This window comes from Rhincodon typus, chromosome 10 (assembly GCF_021869965.1).
Source record: "Rhincodon typus isolate 14 chromosome 10, sRhiTyp1.1, whole genome shotgun sequence".
Lineage (NCBI taxonomy): Eukaryota > Metazoa > Chordata > Chondrichthyes > Orectolobiformes > Rhincodontidae > Rhincodon > Rhincodon typus.
In genome coordinates this window covers 41597576-41616976 of record NC_063341.1, presented here as the reverse complement: position 1 = coordinate 41616976, position 19401 = coordinate 41597576, and the positions used below count along the sequence as shown (strand labels likewise).

The 19401-nt window shown below is 40.2% G+C and overlaps 1 protein-coding gene across 4 annotated transcripts in view; it reads left to right on the top strand.

The window, feature by feature from the left end:
• The window catches only part of spata6 (spermatogenesis associated 6), a 102224-nt gene that overhangs the window by 66560 nt on the left and 16263 nt on the right, over nucleotides 1–19401 (top strand). For all 4 annotated transcript variants that reach the window (XM_048602326.1, XM_048602325.1, XM_048602323.1 and 1 more), the window contains one exon: nucleotides 6717–6898. In XM_048602326.1, the coding sequence (XP_048458283.1) occupies nucleotides 6717–6898 (182 nt within the window). The remainder of the gene's footprint in view (nucleotides 1–6716; nucleotides 6899–19401) is intronic.

Here is a 19401-nt window from a genome sequence, read left to right as displayed (position 1 = left end):
TCCTATGTTATTTGACTTGTACACCACTGGAGCATATGGCTTCAACTAATTGTGCAAACAAGATGTCACCAAATATGGCAGAAAGTCCTGATAAACTTTGCAGGGAATTACGTGGCCTCTGCTTTCTCTAACTTGGACCAGTAAAGAAGCAGGTGATAGGTAGTGCCAACTGCTGAAAGAACACTTGAAGCTGTCAACAAAAATAACTTATATTTCTGTAGTAACTTTAATACCATAAGACATTCCAAGACACTTCACTGCAGCAGCATAAAACAAAACATGGCAATTGGCCATATAAGAAGCTATATTGACCATAAGATTGATGAGATACGTTACAAGGTATGTCTCAAGGAAAAGATGTATGGGAATGGAATTTCAGAGCTAAGGGTGTAGGCAACTAAAGGCATGACCACCAGTGGTACAGCAATTAAAATTGGAATGCTCAGGAAGTCAGAATGAGACAAACATAGACATTTTGCAGGATTGTAAGACTGGGGGAGATTACTGAGATGGACAGAGGCAAAGCCACGAGGATGTTGAAAACAAGAATGAGAATTTTAAGTTCAAGGTGCCAATGAGAGGTCAGTGATCACAGGGATGAGACGGGAGCAGGATTTGTTGTCATTTAATAAAAGGCGGAATGGTCTTGAGCTCAACTACTCTTAAAATTCTAACTTTATTTGCCAGTAAGCTTTTCCCTAACTTTTCCCTTATTTGCATTTGAAATTTTGGATAGATGTTATGTCTATGTGAACATTGACAGGAGAAAAGTGGATTTGCTTCTGTTGTCTACCACAAACCCATCTTCACTGGTCAGTATAAAACATGGGATTCCTGCAGTTCCATACATGTAAGTTCCATAAATAGAACTCAAACCATTTGTTCACCATGCAAGCTGTATGCCAAAACGGTGCATGAACGCTAACCTAAGAGATAATGGCTACTTTGATCAGATCATTTCTCATTGTATATTGCACAAACTCATGAACAGGTGCAAGGCCATGACTTTTGGTCCTAAAAGTGCCCAGTCTACTGATTAAGGTATTCCAAAAATTGAAACAACAGCGAAGCTTGCTGTTTCCTGCTGCTACTACGCAGTAGCAACATGAGTGGTATTCATCACTAACAGGATGTTGGCACCAAGCCAAAATGACATTCTGCCTATCACTCAAATGAGGTATATGAATTTCAGTGCCAGTGTTATGCTGGGTATGTAGGCTCTATATCTGAAGACTGCCCACAACCATGCAGCGTACTGACATTACTTGACTAACTCATGATTGCAAAATTCGAGATGCAGCATCCAACATTAGATGTGATTCTGCAATTGAATAACATTTTCTTGGGGCAGAGACCCCTCATAACATGTAAGAACATCTTAGGTGTGTACTTGTAATGCTAAGACATACAAGGCTATGAGCCCGGTGCTGGAAAATGGGATTAGAATAGCTAGATGGCTGTTTTGATTGGTGCAGACTTGATGAGCCGAAAGGCCTTTTTCTACGCTGTAGGCCTCTATGACTGTGAAAAATTACAGCACTGCTTCAGTGATGTTAACAGTCAGTTGTGGCATGAGACTTGATGACCCTGCTGCAATTCTGCTAAATTCAGTTGCAGTGAAGGCTTATGCACAGCCCTCCTTTCCAACATCTCATATAGCACTACTTCAACTTCATTGTCAAAGGCGAAGGCAGGTTTTGGGATGTGCCATTACTTTTCTGAAGATGTATGTCTATGCCTGGGGCTTGCTTTTCTATTTTCATCTGAAATGTTTTACTTTGATCCATGGCATAGGTTGCTCATAGCCTGACATGCTACATGGTAGTTTAGAAGATTCTTGAATTTTTATGTCCCACTTTATAAAACTCCCCATTAATTATCCGCATTCCATGAAGGATAACCTATGCAGTTTTTTTCTCCAACCACTGGTGTCATTTACACCCACCAAAGTTTGTAACTGATTATGCAAATAATTGAAGAACGTAGAATTGAGTGTAACTGGTATTTCAGGTTTAGGTGTTTCTTAATATATATAGTGAAAACTAACTTAGAACTGACTTATTTCTGAATATAAAAATCATCCAATGAATGATGTTAAGTCATTGGAGGTTAGTTCCATTTGTCAATATAATTTTTTTTTCGGAAAACTAGCAACTCCTGTGCTCCATTGAAATGATGGAGACTGGGGCAGAAAAGATAATAGGTTACACTGAAGGTAAAAATAATGCAGGGTACATGACTCCACTCAAAAAAAAATATAAGAAACCACCAGGACTATATGTTACACATATCAGGACGAAATGGACTATGGTGAGAAATGTGACAGAATCAGTCCAGAAGTCCAGCAAGGCCTTTCTTGATATTGGGAACAATTTGCTGCACCTTTTAGCTCAGTTCCAGACATCAAGACAAGATTCTCACTAAGCAGTAGCTAGTTGCCTCTTAAGGGGGATCATTGTTTGTTAATTACCATATTAACCGCACATCTTGGCTTATTGATATGCAGCTTCCCATCCTACCACCTGTCGTGAGCAAACATGATGCAAAGAATTGTTGACATGGAAGTCAGAGCAGGTATCTGGTGACTTCAGCTTGCCACTAGCTGTGAAGTGCTTCCATGTTGGTCACTATGTGATAGTATCTCAGGGCAGACTCCAAGGGCATCAGCTGCACTCACCCCTCATCCATGGATATTCGCACCCAATAATTGCTAATCCCTCAGGACCCCAGTGGCACCTCACTGGATGCTTAGGAAGTTGAAACCTACATTGCAGAGTGCACTGGCAGCTATAGTTGCTGTAAGCACACTTTGCACTCAGGCAAAGGTTCCTAGCTCATGATTGGACCAGGTAATATCTCAGATCTGCTTGTTTCTCCCTTCGCGCTCAAGCACTTAGAGCATACCTGCATTCTCACAACATCCTTGCTTTGTCTTACCTGCCGTGCCTACCATGCCATGCCATTAGCATGTCGGTACTTCAGCCAGAACCAAAGCCTATCACTGTTGCTGTATTGACATGCCTTTTTGCGCAGACACACAGATAGGCTTCTTGTTATGCTTGTCAGCAAGATCTGTCTGGGGTTGGTGGGTGACATCTTGCTGTACAGCACACTGAGAAATAAATCCAACACCAACAGCATGTGCCAGCTGCCTGCACATCAACCACACTGCATGTTTATTCAATCATGTCTGAAAATAGATAGCATCCTGGGAGCATCAGTCATGGGCACAGTCTGCACACAGTTCAGAGGCTTGGCAATGGTCAGGCACATGTTCATGCCCATTACAGTTAGGCGATATGCCCAACTATAGTCTCGGGAATGGACAAATCTCAGTCCTGTTGGGCCATCAGAAGCAGGAGTTATGTGTATCTTCAATTGAGACAGCAGCCAGGCAACTGGTCAGATATTTGGGGCTACTTTACCTCTATTTATGGTTGGCTGCAGTGCCACATGGTCCTTGTTTGCTGTGCTCTGCGTAATTGATACAGGCAACAAGGTGATTTGCTGGATGCTGAGGAACTGGGGAAAGGGAGCAGTTTTCTGAGAAACATGAGGACATTGGGAAGGAGGAAGCTGTCCTTATCTATGACAGATCTCAACAGCACTAGGCACTACAAGCCATGCAGAACCTGATTGATGGTTGATGCCGGAAGATGAGAACTGGCTGCAGCAACAACTTTAGACTGTAAACTAATTGTTGGTCATATGCCAGTATTTCATTTGAATTGAGGAGCCAAACTCAATTCATTTTCTTTGTGGCTGTTTTGCTGTCTAAACAAAAGCTCATCATTGAAATTGTCTGATTGCTCATCTCTACATGATATTTCCCTAATAGACAAGATGAGAGTTTATAGTAGGCATTGGGGACAGGTTATGACTGACGTAGACAGTGTTCAGACAGGATGAAGCGAAGGACAGGCAAACTGTGTGGCCCGGTAGTTAAACAGTGACTTCTGTGAGAAAATGGGGTTGTACGTGCGAGGGAGTTTCAACCAGGTCGGTTATGTGCCATGAACAGGATGGCTTTGTGGCCGCTGTGCCTTTATGTAGCCAGTGAAGGGCCCCACCTGATTTCCAATGCTTGTCTTGCTGCATAGTGGCCTTTTAAAGATGGTGCATGAACCAGGAATGTAAGGCTTTTGGCAGGTGTCTGGTGATTCACAGATTCTTCTGGGAATGGCAGGTGATAGAATGGGGATTGAATCAAGTGAGAGAGTTGCCATAGATTGTTCGTCAGGCACATTTGGTGAGACGTGGCAAGAGGTCCTAGTAGGCCTGATGTGAGCAACCCTCCATGAAGTGCCATGACTCCATGAGTCACGAGGTCAGTTACTCACCACAGTATTTCTACAAGTGCTCTTGTAGCCACTGTGTTTATGTGGCAAGACCATTAAGTTTCTGGTCAATAGTAATGCCCAGGATGTTGATAGTGGGTGATTCAGTGATGGTAACAAAATTCCATGTCAAGGTTCGCACAATACAAATGCCAAGCAATGATCATGTCCAATAAGAGACTATCTACTCACTAACCTTGACATGGAATTGTGTTACCATCACTGAATCACCCACTATCAACATCCTGGGCATTACCATTGACCAGAAACTTAATGGTCTTGCCACATAAACACAGTGGCTACAAGAGCACTTGTAGAAATACTGTGGTGAGTAACTCACCTCGTGACTCCCCAAAGCCTCTCCACCATCTACAAGGCACAAGTCAGGAGTGTGATGGAATGCTCCCCATTTGCCTAGATGGGTGCAACTCCAACAACAGTGACACCATCCAGACAAAGCAGTTCACCTGATTGGCACCAAATCCAAAAGCATCCACTCCCTCTATCACCACACTCAGTAGCAACACTATGTTCTGTCCACAAGATGCATTGCAGAAATTCACCAAAATTCCTTTGACAGCACCTTCCAAATCCACGACCGCTTCCATCTAGAAAGACAAGGGCAGCAGACACACGGAACACCACCAACTACTAGTTCCCCTCCAAGCCACTCACCATCCTGACTCACCATATTGCCCTTCCTTCACTATCACTGGGTCAAAATCCTGGAATTTTCTCAATAAGGGCATTGTGGGTCAACCCACAGCAGGTAGATTGCAGCAGTTCAAGAAGGCAGCTCACTATTACCTTCTCAAGATCAATTAGGGACAGGCAACAAATGCTGGTCAGCCAGTGATGCCTACATACCACAAATGAATAGGAAGAAAAACTCTATGAAACTAACAGCCAAGAAAATGCAAGATTTAGGGCATAGTTCCTTAGCTTTGTGATTTTTTTGGCTTTATTGATCAAAATTGGATAAATCGATTGATCTCTGCATGTGGTATAAGGAGCAGCTTTAGGGGTACATTTAGTCATATATTGTTTTTCTATTGAAGGTCATGAAATAAATTAAACTGAAAAATTAGCTTTAAGTTTTTTTTAATCAGGACATAATCTTTATCAGCAGTAATTTATTTTGCCTCAGTAAGCATATTTAAATTTATAATTCTTCAGAGGTCCTACAAACACAATATATTGTACTGTTCTTCTGTTCATGTTATTTCCATTTTGCGGATTTTATTTTGTCACAGTGCAAAATACTCCATTTTCAAAGTCTCAAACTGTTCAACAGAATAACGTTTTTTTTAAACATTGTTAACTCATAAAGATGGAGCATGTCATGTTTTATTTCAGTTTTCATTTTTTACACTTAAATCCTAGTTACTTTCAATGCTATTAAACTCAGATTTCCAGGAGATTGCTTTTTTTCAGTTTGCTTTCCTTGATACAAAAATGCAGGTGATGAGTGAGACTTAAATACAGCTAATCTTAGAAATCAGTGAATAGTCATTTCTACTATCAAGCATTAAAGGGAGGTTTCATCTGACAATGATTGGGAAAGCCCACAATTCAAGTATGGAGTTTTTCAGAGAAGCATTTGCTTCCAACTGAAAACTAAAAATGATTTGCAATTCAGCCATGACTTCAATAAACTATTTGTTGTTTATTAAATTCTAATGTATTTATGATATTAAATCTCTTTCTTGCAGTATTTCCTTAGTTCAGTGGAATAAACGATATGGTGATTGAAAAGAATGTCAAGGAGTTCGCGATCCAATTGTTAGATATTTTTTAATTGGTAGATATTTTTAACTGCACATTCTTACTTTGTGGTTTCTTGTTTCCTTAGTAGTTCTTAGTTGGTAGTTTTTCATTTTTCGTGAATACATAATTGAAAATAATTGGGTTGAAAGGATAGCGCTAACATTTTCATTTTTGTGCATGCATTGGATTGAAAGGAATGCACAATAGGTGCAAAACCTTTATTTATATACCAATACATTTTCCATGACAATGCTAATGAGGAATTGGAAAATATGTGATTTATGTCAGGAGCGTGACAAAGGACAATTGGAAAATACTGAACCAAATTTTACCTTACCATTATTTAGACATTTTCATCAGCTAAATCAAGTTCATAATTAGAAAGAAAAAAGCTGTATTTGACAATTATTAACTTCAATCAGTAAGCAATTAGTTCATTCAGCAAAGCAGAGTTGCTGTTTTATGTAGTCTCTGCCAATTAAAAAGTATGGACAGCCCTTAATTTTGAAGCATGGAGATACAGATGAATTTCTTAAAGACTGGTATTTGCCAAGGACAAGGCTTCCTTTGTGTATTTCCAGTGATAATTACAGCTGTTTTATTATCTTCTAGGCCATCAAGAAACCTCATGAGAAAGATCTGCAAGATAATTCTTTTGAAGACACTGATGAGCCTATTATGTCAGAACCAGCTGGCAGACAACTCTCCCCTGCCACGACTTCAATGAACTATTCGACAACCTCAACCTTCCAGAAACAAAGCCCCGTGTTAAATCGATTATCTCTTCGAGAAAGGTATTCATTCTTTTCTTTTAAATCCATGCACATTTAAGACCACTAATACCCTTTTTGTGTGCATATACTTATGTCTGTCAATGCATTGTATATGTATGGTTTTTTTATGGCATATTTAAGGTTGTTGAATAATATTTATACATTCTAGTGAGTTAAGACTTATGATCTAATCATTCCCTTTGAATATGTAGGCTAGATATTTTTATCCGTTCACAAGGTGTGGGCTTCACGGCCAGGCCAACATTCAATGCCATCCCTAATTATCCAGAGAGCAGTTAATCAACCACATTGCTTTGGGTCTAGAGTCACATGTAGGCAAGACTGGGTAAGGACAACAATTTCCTTCCCTCAACGAAATTAGTGGATCAGATGGGTTTTTATGACAATCAACAGTAGTTTCATGGTCGTCATTATACCCTTAATACCGGACTTTATTTAAATTGAATTCAAATTCATCCATCAGCCATGGTGAGATGGAAACCTGGAACATTACCCAGTTGTCTGGATTAATTGTCTAGTGATAATATGACTAGGCCATTACCCCCCACGAAACTAGTGCCATCACACCTTATCTTTGGTAATTCCTTGAAACATGTCTTGATTTTTTTCATTCAAAGTAAAGGAAGACCTAGCTTTTGCATTGGAGCTATATTTTCAGCGCTGTGATTGGTGTTTCAAATCCAAAATGTTGTTACATATGGAACACTGTTATGATGCCGGTGATGCTATTTTCAAACTCATCATTGTAGTCAACGTCACCTCTTGCACTCAGACAAATGGCACATGTTCACCAGCAGGAAGCAGTGCTATTTAAAGATATAATGAAATATTTTCAGAAGTTGCTGATTGATTTTTAATGAGAGCTGATAGAAGTGTTTGATAGTCTGTACTGTTATTTAAAGTTGCTGGAGTCTGCAGTGAGTGATATGGCTTATGTTGAAGGCCATAGTTCTGCCTTCCAAAGTTCTGCTCAGATCACTTGCTCCTATTCAATAATGCAGTAGTTTCTATTCCACTTGGCCTGCCACAAGAATGGGCAATTGAGCAGAAATGCCATGGGAACTATCCACTTGACCACATGATTCCTAAATCCTGTGTGTAACCTGCAGAATGCAAGTAACAAGATCCATAGTTCCGTACAAAATGACATTAAACAAGTTATAGAAATGCTTTGACAATGCATCTAATGCCTAACTACACAGAGGGAGTCCTCCATTACTCATCAGATTGTATGTTGTGATTTGTTATGGTTGTGTAAATTGTGCAGCAGACCTTGCCATTATGATGGCACAGACTTTGTCAACCAGTATATGCCAAGCTACTGAGGAAAAGGGGTAAAAAGAGAACTTGGGTGGTTTGAAGAAGGTAGAAGGGGAACACAACTAACACATCTCCTAACTGGTTATACAGTTCATGATTGGCTCAGCTGATTGCAATATTAGTGAACGTAACCACAAATCTCTCTTCACCTGCAGTCTCAACTTACCTTCCCACTATTATTATCATCGTGCTCAGTTGGCCACAGTCCTGAAGTAAAAGCTATAGTAAAACAAAAGTTCCAAACCTACTTTAACAATCAAACCATCCAATATTCTACACAAACTCAAATTTTAACTTCTGCGTTTGCTTATTGCCTTTCTTCCAAGTGCTTTTACATATCCAGGTGCTCTTGCACAGTGACACCCCAATGGCAACAGCATAGCAGATAGAAAGCTGCTACTATTCAGTGGGGCAGACTGCAGGGCACCCTCAAGTAGCATTCAGTTGACACCATCTCAGCATGATCTGCAATCTGGTCTGATGGACATCAACAAAGAATTGGCAGATTGGCAGTAGTGGGAGGAATATTGCTGTCCGTAAGACCATAACGTCATAAGATGGAGGAGCAGAAGTAGGCCATTCAGCGTATTGAGTATGTTCATTTAATGAGATCATGGCTGATCTGAAAATCCTAAACTCCTCCCATCCAGTAGACTAACATGTGCTCCCCTATTAAATATCTTCTAGAAATCCAAATGTGTTACATCCACTGCATCCCCTATATCAATGCTGCCTGTTTACATCCTCAAAGAACTCTAATGAATTAGTCAGGCATAATTTCCCCTTCATGAGGCCATGCTGATTCTGCTTTAACATATTATGTATTTCTAAATGCTCCGTTATTACATCCTTTATAAGAGACTTTAATACTTTCCCAATAACTGATATTAAGATAATTCATTTTTGTCTCCTTCCCATTTTGAATAAAGGTATTATCTTGGCTGTTTTCCAATCCCCCAGCACTTTTCAAGTCTTGAAAGATTACAACCCGTGTGTCAGTCATCTCTGTAACTATTTCTTTTAATATCCTAGGATGCATCCATCAGGTCCCGTCAGCCTTTAGCCCCATTAGTTTCCCTAGTAATTTTTCTGTAATGGTAGTTATTATATTCATTTCCTCTTCCTCTTTTGGCCCTTGATTACTTAATATTTTTGGAAAGGCTATTAGTGTTTTCTACCATGAAGACTGATGCAAAGTATTTATTCAACTCTTCTGCTATTCTTTGTTTCACCAATACTATTTTCTCAGCCTCCTTCTCACGATGCCTATATACACTTTGGCCTTTCTCTATTTCTTATATATTTAAATAAGCTCCTGTCCTCCAGGAAGGGAAAGCAACTTAATGTTCTGTGGAGCATTGCAATTCCTCGGGGCAGTGCCTCAACAATCCTTTGAGTCTCCTGGAGTACATTTTGTTGTTTTCCTGTGAGATCTTTCATGTCATCTTCAGGGCTAAGTCAGAAATCACACAACATCAGGTTATAGTCCAACAGGTTTATTTGTAATTGCAAGCTTTCAGAGCGCTGCTTCTTCGTCAGGGGAAGTGGAGAGAAGCCCACAGGTACAGAATATATAGGCAGAGGGTTGATGGCAAGATAATTCCAGGTAATTAAGAGTGTCAACAGATAAATACAAATAGTGTAAGTGGAGTGTTGACAGGCTGAGGAACAAATCTTTGCAGATGATCAAAAATATCAAATGGTGTAAGTAAAGTGTTAACTAACAACTGAATAACAAGTGAAGGGACGATCCATGAACCGATTAATTACAGCAGAGAGATAATTACAAAAAATCAAAAATAATATGGTGCCAGAGACAAACCAAATGCCAGGAATAACATGATAAGTATCTAGGTTGAATGACGAGGGTCTAACCAAAGTAATAAGTCATCAAAAACTGTAAAAACTATTTAAGGCAGAGAGATAATAACAAGTTATCAAGGTAATGGTGTCAAAACAGAACAATAAGAACGATTTTACAAATACAAACAGTGTCGTGGGGTTACATGTAGCGTGACATGAACCCAAGGTCACAGTTGAGGCCATCCTCATGAGTGCTGACTTGCAAAGATTTGTTATTCAGCCTGTCAACACTCCACACTGCTTGTACTTAACTACTGACACACTTAATTACCTAGAATTATCTCGCAATTATCTCTCTGCCTACATATTCTGTGCCTGTGTGCTTCTCTCCACTTCACCTGATGAAGGAGCAGCGCTCCGAAAACTTGTGATTTCAGATAAACCCATTGGACTATAACCTAGTGTCATGTGACTTCTGAGTTTATCCACCACAGTCCAACACTGGCACCTCCAAATCTTGAGGGCTGGTATCATAAGCATGGTATCAGCAGTCTAAGCTTGTCTGACAATAAGCTTGGCAATAATCCTATGATCTCAGTCTGAGATTCCCTTGCAACATTCAGATGTTATTTGGCTTCTGCTTGTGATGCAGTAGAAACAGAGAAATTGGCTTCCAGATGCTGTACTTTAAACACCACAGGAAAGAATGGGCACCGAGCTCTGCACAATCCTCCATACCATGTTGGCGGTCAGATTCCCCCACGCTGCTTGGCAATGACCAGAAATTCTGGTAGACCAGACAATATACCAAGCATCTCTGTATGCGTGCCTTCTCCTGCATGCTGTTCCATCAAAGCTCCACTTAGTACAATTGACCAACTGTATAGCTTAGCAATAAGATCTGTTGTTCTGCTTTTGTGCCACTTGAAACTTTGGATAACTTTTTTCTACTCTTGCCGATACTAATTTGCTATATGAGTAATACCAGACCACTATATATTATCACCACAACAGACCAGATAGTCCACAGAATTGTTACGACATAGAAAGAAGCTTTTCAGCCCATATTTGACAACACAAGTTGCATTCTCTACAAAAGCTGACTTAACATGAAATACTAATTATAACCACTCACTTGATAAGGTATTTTGCTGGCATTAAGAAGCTGTCTTAATCTAACACATGTCTGGAGTACCGTAGTGTTCAAAATCTGACTGGCAATACTAGAGCATCCTTCAATCAGCTGGACCTGAATGCTAACTGGCAGTCATTTAGCTGCTATTTAGTAACACTCAATTATCACTAATGTCAGGCTCATCAGTGACAGCAATTTTGAGATTGTATATCAACAACTAAAGATGAAAATTTGGGCTGCATTCTTTCTGGCTGTGAAATTAAAGCAAGTATTCAAGCCATTTGTTTGCAGTAAGAAGTATATCAACATGAGAATCTAAGCTCATGGGCCATGAATGTCACTTTTAAAAAATTGATTTGTGACCTGTTTCACAGCTCCTATATTGATTACAAGATCATACATTTTGAAATTGCATTTCTTTTCCAAGAAATTGTTATTGATTCAGTTCTTTTGTGGGTCACTATATTGAGGGCTTTAGCCAAATGCTCCTCAGATGGATCCAGGAATCATTTAATTGACCTGTTTTTCTAGCTTGATGCCCATTTTTCCATTGTTCATGAGCTGATATTTATCAATAACTAATTAACAACAGTATTATTTGTCACTTGAAGATAAATAAAAATTATTGCTAAGACCATAATGCATAACCATCCAATGTTTTTACCAATTCAAAATCTCTTGCCTCCAATGTGATCTGATCAACACAGAAAACTATAGATTAGAATCATTTGTTTCCTTAGACAGTTTACAAATATACAATTAAAGTTACATGCCTTTCACCCTCCTGTTTTATGATATCAACAGTTCTGCATTAATTTGTAAATATAGTCTTTGATAGTATTGTTCACAAGGTGTAAAATTTTAACATGAGTTTTATATTGGATTTTTTTTTTTCAAAAAGATGTTATTTGAAGAAAATACATTAAACCATGGATTTTTACAGCGAATAAATAGCCTCAGTATGTATGTGGTACCTCTTGTATGTAATATCAATATATTTACTGCCTAATTACAAAATAACTATTGTTGAATCTGTTTGGCAGAGTAAAACTTGAGTATTGCTGAAAGAAAACACATTTTGTCAAAGTCTCTACTCTTCTGCTCAGGACAACTTGCACAAAAAGCCAATATAAAGGGAAAGCAATGTTTATATTTATTAGAGGAGAGTGCTGATTGCTTGGCAAGTGGATTCTGATTGGTGGAGGTGTTGCCATGGAGAATGCAGCAGTAAATGGTGACTGGCAATTAATTGCTAAGCTTTGTTTAAATTTCAAGGCATTCCCTGAGAAATGAATCAGAGAATGGCTGTCACCCATTTTGTTCAGTTAAAACAGGCAACGTGTGTGTATGCTTTTTTGTCTGCAAATATAAAGGCCATGTATGTATATGTAGCTTCTTGTACACACAAGTGCTCCACACCTCAGACCCAACTAAAATTATGTCGTCATAATTCTTTGCACATTCAATATTATCTAACAAATTTTGTCTATTGTGAAATCATACAAAATGTTGGCACTATATTGTCAGTTTTGTAAGCATGAGGTGGTTGGGTATAGTTAGTATCTTGCTTGTTGCGAACAGCTGGAGGGACGTACTATTTGATCCAATCCTGCAGTTTACATATCTAGCATCAAACCTGCAATGAAATTCATTTACCACATTACACATTTGCATGATGCCTTTTTTGCCTTGTTGGCAGCAACCTGTTAGCAGAGAACACTACTCATGTTGCAACTGCTTAGTTGCAGCATGAAACAGCTAGCTTCAACCATTGGTCAAACTTTTCAGACATTACCCTTCCAGGACAATTTAAGGTAGACATTGGCACTTTACAGGACCAAAAGTAGTTGCCTTAGTTTGCCATGACTAGTATGCTGCTGTCAGGCCAAAAATAAGTTAAAAGAATGATGTCTGCAAGAATGGATGTGCCCTCTCCTGTATCCAATCTAAAAATCGTTTTCTTACTATTAACCATACTATCTGCAAACAGAAGTTATCTTGTGGTTCTGCTACTTCAGCTAAGAAACATATATCCTGCAGTTTAGTATCATCCCTTTCTTGTACATTTGCAGACTGGCATAAAGTGTCTTTAGCTTCTTGTTTCACTGATAGAGGCTTTTGCTACTACAGCAAACCATTATAAAATGTGCTTTTGTGATATGCATGACACTCAGCATCACTGATTCGGCACACTTTCACCAGTGACCTTTTTCTTTTCCTGCTATAATGCAAACACAGAGAAATGATGGGTCCCTGTGCCATATTTTTTCCCATATGACTGGCAGCAGGCTTCCTAAATAGCCTGTTAGCTGGTTTTCTGCTGGCGGTTTTGTGCCAGACCAAATACAAATGCAGGAGGATAAAATTTCATTTAAACTTGTGCTTATATAGTGTATTTACCAAGTTGTTTCACAGGGGCATTATTTGACAAGATACGATTCTGAGTAGAATTGGGGCAAATGACCAAAAGTGTGGTCAAAGAGGAGTTAGATTTTTCTTAAAGGAGAAAATGTGGTTGAGAAGTAGAAAGATTTAGGGATGGAAATCCAAAGGTTAGGATCTAGCTAGCCAAAGACAGCAGTGAAGCAGTTAAAATTGTAGATGCTGCAGAGGCCAGAATTAGAAGTGCACAGACATCTTGGAGGACCAGGGGAGTTTACATAGAGAGAAGGGCAAAGTCATAGAGGCATTTGAAAACATGGATGACTTGATTGACGACATTTTTTAACCCATTCATTTCTTCGAGTAGTTCTGTAATGGTCCGATGTTCTACTTTACCAAATTATCATTTATGCAGTGGGAAACATTTAGCTCAGGGTTATATTCGCACAAACTTATTTATGATAGCTTTAGGATTAGTTTTACAATGAGTTTCATAGGCAAATATTATTAGGTCATGCATTTTATTGGTTGACTTTTTCTGCACTCCATTAGCACCCATTAGCTGCAAACACAGATATAACATAGAATTGTACAGCACAGGAAAAGGCCCTTTGGCCCATGGTGCTGTGCCGAAAACGGCCAAATGAAACTAATCCCTTCTGCCTGACATTGGTCCATATCCCTCCATTCAATGTATATACATGTGCTCATCTAAAAGTCCCTTAAATGCCCCTATCGTTTCTGCCTTGACCACTAGTCTCGGCAGTGTGTTCCAGACTCCTACCGCTCTCTGTGTAAAAAACTTGCCCCTCATGTCACCTTTGAACTTTGTCCCCTTTAACCTTAAATGTATGTCCCCTAGTATTAGATCCTGTCAACCCTATTTATGCATCTCATAATTTTATAGACTTCTATCAAGTCTCCCCTCAGCCTGTGTCGCTCAAGAGAAAACAACCTGAGTTTTTCTAGCCTCTCCTTATAGCTCATACGCTGTAATCCAGGCAGTATCCTGGTAAACCTCTTCTGCACCCTCTCCAAAGCCTCCACATCCTTCCTGTATGTTATGTATTTATTTGTGTTGCCCCTTTATTCTATGATTCTTTGACTCTATGAGAGTGGCGGGAATACAAAATGGAATGCCGATTTGGAGCAGTGGGACCATTTGATGAACAGAAACCCGCAGAGAAGACATACCAAGAAGTATGCAAAGTGCTGGGGAATTGTTTTGCATTAAAGCCACTGATGATTAAGGAACATTTCCATTTTTATAAGCGGGTAAAGCATGAAGGAGCGTCTATTGCCAAATTTGTGGCTGCCTTAAAGAGGTTAGTAGAAAATTGTGAATTTGGAGGGTTCCTCCTAAATGTCTTGTGGGACCGTTTGATTTGTGGCCTCTGACACAAAGCCATCCAACGGAACACAGAAAGACCTGGATTTCAAGGCAGCTTTTGAAATTGCTACTTTGATGGAGTTGTCCTGTGGAGTGCATTACCAACCAAATGCTGCTGATGTGGCAAGAGCGGCTACAAGGAGTCAACGTGTTGGAATCAAGAAGCCCAGTGCCACAGGCGTAAGTGAGTGGGCCATATTGCCTAAAATTGCCAAGTACAACTTAAGCAATTGAAGGGGTATTTAAAGGAGACAATTCAGAGGGCAGGGCGTAATGCACATACTGCCAGCTGCATCTACAGGAGAAGCAGAAACCTTAAAGTTAGCTGAGTTTTTGTTAAACATCCTGTTGGTACAGGGTGAAGCTGATCATTTCTGGGTTAGGATCATAGAGACATACAGCATGGAAACAGACCATTCAGCCCAAGCAATCCATGCTGACCATAATCCCAGACTAAACTAGTCTCACTTGCCTGAGCTTGGCTGTTATCTCTCCAAACATTTCTTATTCATGTACTTATCCAAATTTTTTTAAATGTTGTAACTGTACCCGCATACACTACTTCCTCTCGAAGTTTATTCACGAGCATTTTTTTGTGTTTTTTACCATAAAAGAATCAAAAAGTCCCAGCCTATCCTTATAACTCAAGCCCTCCATTCCTGGCAACATCCTGGCAAATCTTTTATGAACCCTCTCCAACTTAATAATATCATTCCTATTACAGGGAGACCAGAACTAGACATAGTACTGCAGAAAAGGCCTCATCAACATCTTGTATAACCACAACATAATGTCCCAACTCCTATGCTCAAAGGTCTGAGCAATGAAGGCAAGCATAATAAATGCCTTCTTAACCACCCTATCTTTATATGATGCAAACTTCAAAGAATTATGTAGTTGAACTCCTAGGCCTCTCTGTTCTACACCACTACCCAAGGCTCTACTTTTAATTGTATAAGCCCTGCCCTTGTTTGTTTTACCAAAATGCAATACTTTGCATTTATTCAAATTAAATTCCGTTTGCCACTCTTTAGCTCATTGATCCAATTGATCAAGATTCCTTTGTAATCTTAGACAACCTTCTTCACTGTCCACGGTACCACCAATTTTGGTGTCAGCTGTAAACTTACTAACCAGGCGTCCTATATTCTTATCTAAATCATTTATATAAATGACAAACAGAAGTGGACCCAGTACTGATCCCTGTGGAACACCACTGGTCACATGCCTCCAGTCCGAAAAGCAACTCTCCACCATCACTCTGTCTCCTGCTGTTAACCCAATTATGTATCCAGTTGACAAGCTCACACTGAATCCCATGTGATCTAACTTTACTGATTAGTTTACCATGTGGAACCTTATCAATGGTTTTACTTAAGTCCAAGTAAACAATGTCTACTGCTCTTCCTTCATCAATCTTCTTGGTTATTTACTCAATAAAATTAATTAAGCTTGTGAAACACAATTTCCCTCGCACAAAACCATGCCAACTATCCCTAATCATTCCTTGCCTCTCCAAACGCATATGATTCCTATCTTTCAAAATCACTTTCAACAACTTACCCACCACCAAAGTCAGACTCACAGGTCTGTATTTTCCAGGCTTCTCCTTACGTCCCTTTTTAAACAAAGGCACAACATTAGCCACTCTCCAGTCATCAGCACTTCACCTTATAGATGATACAAATATTTCTGCAAGAGGCCCCACAATTTCCTCCCTAACTTCCCACAACATCCTGGGAAACACTAGATCAGGTCCCAGAGATTTATCCGCCTTTATATTTTCTAAGACCTGCACCACTTCCTCTTCTGTACTATGAGCTGTTTTCAAAACATCAATATTTATTTCCCCGAGTTCACTAGCCTTCTCTAGTTCTTCCAAAATTAGAGGGTAAGGCCGTAAAGATGGAAATGGATACGGGTGCACTGGTGTTTCTGATTCCCAAATGAATACGTAGGGCAAGGTTAAAGGCACTGCCATTGAAGCCTGGCAGGATTACACTAAGGACATACATGGAACAAGTGATGCCACTGAAAGGTTATTTACTGGTAAAAGTACAGCTAAAGGACCAGTGTGCCAAATTGCCTCTGCATATCGTGAAAGAGATTACCATAAATTATTTATCCTGGTTAAAGAAATCAGTGTTAAATTTGGGCCTGGCTAATAGGCTTGCAGACTCAAAAATGAATTTGTAAGAGGTTGTGGTCAGGTATAAGAATGCCTTCAAGGGAACCCTAGGCAATGAAAAGAGTAGAAATTAAATTTTGGTTGAAGTGTGAGGCTCATCCAAGGAGCATGAGGACATGCCCAGTGTCTTACACCATCCAGCCTAAAGTGGAGGCAGAATTTGAATGGCTGGTGAACCTGAGAGCATTGGAATCAGTAACGACCAGTGAATGGGCCACTCCAATTGTCCCAGTCCTAAAAACAGAAGGTGTGGTGAGGATTTATGGTCACTTTCAGGTCACAGTCAACCCAGTCCTGTGTACGGATTAATAACTACTTCTACGCATTGAGGACCTGTTCACAAGACAACTTCAAAAAAAGTGGTCTATCACAGGCCTACTTGCAGATGGGGCCTGTGAAGGAGTCCCAGCTCCTCTGACAATAATGTCACACAGGGGACTGTTGCCTTTTGGCCTCACATCAGTGCTGGCTCTACCAGTATATGTAGGACCATGGACCAAATTTTGAGTGGATTGACGTGTTTCCAGTGTTACCTTGATGATACTTTGGTTACTGGATCCTCTGAAGAGAGGCATTTGAAAAACCTAGAAGAAATCCTAAACAGGTTGCAGGAACATGGCCTACAAGTAAAAAGGCAGAAATGTGAGTTTTTAAAGACTTCATAGAGATCCTGGGCCATGTAATCAATGGCAAGGGACTACATAAGGTGCCCAAGAAGATGGAGGCTTTCATGAAGGTCCCTAGACTAGAGAATGTATCTCAACTGAGATAGTTCTTGGGACTTGTAAATTACTATGGTATGCATTGGTTGCTGGGAAAAGGGTGACATGAAAATGGAGCCAGGAATATGAGGAGGCTTACTGGGAGGTGAAGCAAGCCTTTAAAAGTTCAGAAGTGTTGACTCAGTTTGACCCGAAGTTGCCACGGCATGTAGCATGCACCACTTTGTCTTATGGTGTTAGCGCTGTACTGTCACACATCTTGCCAGAGAGGAAAGGCCTATTGCATTTGCATCAAGTTCACTAACAAAGATGGAGGAGAAGAATGCCCAAGTGGAAAAGGAAGTATTGGGCATTGTGTTTGGTGTTAAGACATTCACCCATTTCCTTTATGGCAGGCACTTCGTGTGGCTGACAGACCACAGGCCTCTAACCTCTATTTTTGGCCCATATCCGGGAATATCGTCAATGCCGGCAGCAGGTCTACAAAGATGGGCACTGGTTCTTCTCACCTGAAACCAGATATCGACAGTCTGAGAAGCACAGCAATGCAGATGCTTTGTCAAGGTTACCAGTACCGGGGAATAAGGATGTTCCTGTCTTGAACCTGAAAATTATGTACTTTTCCCAGGAAGACAAGGTACCGGTGTCAGCAAGTCAGGTGTGGAACACTACTTGGAATGACCCAGTCTTGAGCCTAGTGGTGGACTTAATCCTGAGAGGAGGGACCTGTCATAGAAACTACCCAGAATTATGCCCTTAACTGCCCAGGAGGTGGGAGTTGTATGTATTGGCTGGGTGCTTAATGTGGGGAAAAAAAAGTAGTTATCCCTCCCCTGTTAAGAGGAAAGGTGCTGCAACAAATCACTAACGGCACCCCAGTGTGGTGCGAATGAAAGAAATAGCCAGGAAATACTTTTGGTGGCTAAATCTGGACTCCCAGATTCAGGAGAAAGCAAGAATATGCGAATCCTACATATTAATAAGGAAGGTACTGCCATTGTCGCCTCTTCACTTATGGGAGTAGCCTCAAACATCATGACAGCGATTCACATCAATGTCACAGGACCAGTAGAGGGACAGATGTTGCAAGTGGTCATGGATGCCCGAGGCGGTGGTCATGAAGTCAGTATCAGCAGAAGTAATGATAGACCAGCTGGATGAAATATTTGCCAGATTTTGGAATCCTTGAGTGACAATGGTCCACAGCTTGTGACACAAGAATTCAAGGAGTACCTGGAAAATCATGGAGACAGACATGTGAGATCGGCTCTATATCACCCTGCCTCAAATGGCCAGGCGGAGAGATTTGTTCAAAACTCAAAGCAGCCCTTAAAGACCACATGAGGTGGGGATTCGCTAAGACGATGACTCAACAAGTTCCTCCGCATGTACAGGAACATGCCACATAGGCTGACCCAGTGCTTGCCATTATCCTTGATAGTAAACCGCCAGCTGAGAACCATGTTTGACTTATTATGGCTGGAAGAGACCAGGGAGGTGGTAGAGCAAAATCAAGAATGATAGATGGTCAGAATAGCAGTAACCTCACTGTTAAGGGTATTC